This window comes from Tigriopus californicus, chromosome 11 (assembly GCF_007210705.1).
Source record: "Tigriopus californicus strain San Diego chromosome 11, Tcal_SD_v2.1, whole genome shotgun sequence".
Classification (NCBI taxonomy): domain Eukaryota; kingdom Metazoa; phylum Arthropoda; class Copepoda; order Harpacticoida; family Harpacticidae; genus Tigriopus; species Tigriopus californicus.
The window spans coordinates 7380175-7383746 of NC_081450.1; the positions used below are offsets into that span (position 1 = coordinate 7380175).

Genomic DNA, 3572 nt, shown 5'->3' on the forward strand with positions numbered 1-3572 from the left:
GAGTCACACCCGTCCGACGAAGTTGGCCCGCTCTCTGATTGACTTGGACGAGGATCGCTACGAGCCCGTGGCCAATTTTGAGAAATCTCGACGGACAACGCAAAGGATGAAACGAAGTGCCACTTTCAGTGCGACTNCCTACCTTCTCCGCCCTCGCCTCCGAAAGATCACTGGATGACGCTCAAAGTCCACCTTGTAGTGGCCCCCGAGGCTCGCCACTCGTCCCCGGTTCGGCGACGAGGGTGAATAATATATTGTTGGCTTCAGTCATACGAACGCCACCCTCGTCAGTGCATGCCAACTCCATTTCAAGCGATCTCACGCCCACTCGAGCCAAACCCGCCGAGTTGGCCCGCTCTCTGATTGACTTGGACGAGGATCGCTACGAGCCCGTGGCCAATTTTGAGAAATCTCGACGGACAACGCAAAGGATGAAACGAAGTGCCACTTTCAGTGCGACTCAAACCGATCTTTGAATCATTCCACCCACCCTTGACGTCAGACGCCCTTTAGGGCAGGATTAGTGATCCAAATTGATAATGTTGCTTGCGCTTTAAAAGTTTGCCTAGGACTATTTTTTGCAATAACTGTCTTTGTGTAGGATTGCCATAGAGTTCGTGTATCACGAACCACCACCGATATGGCCCCATCGCCTGATGCTCACGAGTTCTTGAGATTGTTCCATAGTTCTAAACCATGTCGTTGTTGAAACTAGCAGCGATAACCGTTTACTTGATCGTTTACTTGTTCGAGAGTAATAAACACTGTTTGTCAAGTCCAGAATGAAAACAGTTGCTTGTCAGAGATTCCTCGTGTTCTCTTAGAGAAATTTGCAGTGCCTCATTTCTTTCCACGAATTTTGCTTGCAGCCATGCCGTTCTGGAGGCGCTCAGCCACCACGAACGACCTTCAACAATCCGGTGACGGCGAAGAAAACCTCAATCCGAATGGGGACTACTTACAGACTTCCTCTGATGGGAAGCGGCATCTACCTCAGCCCCGTGGGCCTCATTCGGTCGGCTTTGTTGAAGTACTTACCCCAGGAGGTCCTGAAGAAGGAACCCTGTGCCGGATTTTATATCCCACCCAAGAGCAGTGCTTGGAGAATTCGGACAAATGGCCTCTGTGGCTAGAAGATCAGTACATCAATGGGATGCTCAGGTTCATGCAAGTAATAGTAAATACGGTACTTCAAGTGTTAATAGTTATGTTTTATCAGCTATGCTCTCAAGACTTCTAATGACACTTTTGAACTCCAAGTCGTTTAAAAACAAACTTGAAAATTGCATCAGTCAAAAATCTAAATCGATTCAATTTCGAATCAACTTCAAGCTCAGTTTGATCCTCGATGTAAACTCCATGAACATACATAAGCCAGTTTTTTGGCAATTGCAGCCTGAACCAGAGGAAATGCTTTACCAGACTGGACTTTTCTAGAAAAGATAAAGAAGGAGTTGGGAGCTCAATACAATACAATTCACATGAATTACAGTTAGAGTAAAACGAAGCTTCAATGATTTCAATATGATTCCAATTGAAGAATTTTTTGACTGATGCATCTTCAATTTGTTTTTGATGGATTATTCTGTTTTGACCGACAAAAAAAAATCCTCGCGCCTTCCTGACTTCAGGCAGTGATTAAATATCTTGAGAGCATAATTGAAGCAATACCAAATAGCAATCGAAGTACCGTGTCAAGCCAAATTTAGCCTTTTATTTGTGAAGTGTACAAGCTAATTCCGGGTCTTTTTGCAGTACACTTTAGCGGATTGGCCAAGTTGGGCTCCACGCGGAGATTACTACGGGATCGATCAAATGAGTTTGATTTCCCCTTTCATTCCTCAACTCGGTTTTGCCACCATGTTCAGATTGATGAATGGGATCATTCATATACCTATACTAGAAAAAGCAATCCCGGATACAACTCAGAAATGGCCTCTTGTTGTGTTTTCTCATGGACTTGGATGCTCTCGAGCCATTTACAGTCGGGTTTGTTATGATATGGCATCGTATGGATTTGTGGTGGCCGCTGTTGAACACAGGTAGAAAGAGCAAATTCAAATCCAGCGATTGATTTCATTGCTGACATCCTGATCTGTGTCCCTCTAGGGAAGGCTCGGGTTGTGCCAGTTTCTACGTAAACGAAAGTGGGGAAAAAACTTGGATTCATCACAAGCGAGTGCCTCTGCTCCACGAGTATCAAGATCGGAATCAACAAATCAAAGATAGAGTCCAAGAGGTCGTGCGCACTCTGGACTTAATCACGGACTTGGTTCATGGAAACATGCCCAAAAACCTTTTGGAGACGAACGAGAAATTGTCTACATCCATTCTGGAAGAGCTCTCGTCGGTTATTGATCTGTCCAAACCAGGGATAACGGGGCACTCCATGGGTGGAGCCACGACTGTCCTGTCTTTGGCCACGGAGAAGAGATTCAAATTTGGAATTGCATTGGATGCGTGGATGTTTCCGTTGCGGGATGAGCCAAATTTGTCACAGAAGCTGGAAACGAAGCCTCTCATGTTCATAAGCACGGATGGTTTCCGTTCCAAGGAGAACATAGCCAAGATATCAGAATTCCAAAGAGATGATGCGGATCGTCAGTTCCATTTCATTAAGGGGAGCGTTCATCAGAACCATTTAGATGTGCCATTCATCTTGAAGGTACAGTAGCGCACCTCTAGGATGTTAATTTCAAGTGACCGGAATATTGTTACAAGATGACGTAATGATTCTTCGGTCAGATTTGAAAACAAAAATTGAACCAAAATGTCAGCAGTCATCAGAAATCCATCTTACTGATTTCCTTTGGTTTTTAATCTAGATTATCAAGGAGTCAGTATTCCCTTTGTCGATTTAATGTAAGAATAGAAATCTGCCTCGAGCATTTTCGTCGTCTATCATTCTCTAGATTAGTGATTAAACTGTTCGGTTCTTTTCATTTCAGGCTGCTTTAATTCGGAAAGTGGTTGGAATGGCGTCGAAGACATGTCCAGAAATTGTGATAGATCTTAACAACAAGATGATGGTTCAATTCCTTTGGAAGCATTTAGGGCTTCTTAATGATAAAGATGTTGACGAAGACATCAAGAGATTAAAACAACAGTATTTAGCTGATCTATTAGATCCCAACGATTTGCCTTGAAATTCTCCGCTAAATTTCAAAGCTCGAAAAAAACAAAAGAAGATATCTCACCATGAAGAGCGTACAAGTCACTCATTATTTATTCACCACCATAACTCTCGCTGTGTTTGCCAAATTTTTAAAATTCCTCAATAAACATTTATTCATAATGACTTATTCAAGGACATTCCTTGACTTACCTAACTCAACAAAAGAATTGCAAACAGAAAAGAATTACAATCGCAATCTGGATTTGCTTAATCAAGGAATTAATTCACTCTTTGGTCGGCGAGAAAGCTCGTCTCTCGTCAACTTGCCACCATGTTTTACTATTTGAGTGTGCAAGGAGATAGACTAATTAAAATGATTTTCGGGAAAACATTGTGTCAGGAAATATTTAGCTTTCGGTTGTGAAATATTTTAGCACTTGCTCCACAAAGAAAAATA

The 3572-nt window shown here is 42.8% G+C and overlaps 2 protein-coding genes across 2 annotated transcripts in view; both read left to right on the forward strand.

Annotated features, from left to right (window-relative positions):
- Positions 1–869, forward strand: part of LOC131890157 (uncharacterized) — a gene marked incomplete in the record, with an annotated part of 3013 nt that extends 2144 nt beyond the window's left edge. The window contains 1 exon segment of the mRNA XM_059239448.1: positions 171–869. Coding sequence (XP_059095431.1) covers positions 171–476 — 306 coding nt within the window.
- LOC131890158 (platelet-activating factor acetylhydrolase-like) overlaps positions 1–3298 on the forward strand; it is a 5767-nt gene extending 2469 nt beyond the window's left edge. Inside the window, exons 2-5 of the mRNA XM_059239449.1 lie at positions 870–1171; positions 1756–2042; positions 2110–2665; positions 2949–3298. Of these exons, the coding sequence (XP_059095432.1) occupies positions 872–1171; positions 1756–2042; positions 2110–2665; positions 2949–3146 (1341 nt within the window). The 5' untranslated portion in view covers positions 870–871 and the 3' untranslated portion in view covers positions 3147–3298. The remainder of the gene's footprint in view (positions 1–869; positions 1172–1755; positions 2043–2109; positions 2666–2948) is intronic.
- The last annotated feature ends 274 nt before the right edge of the window (positions 3299–3572 follow it).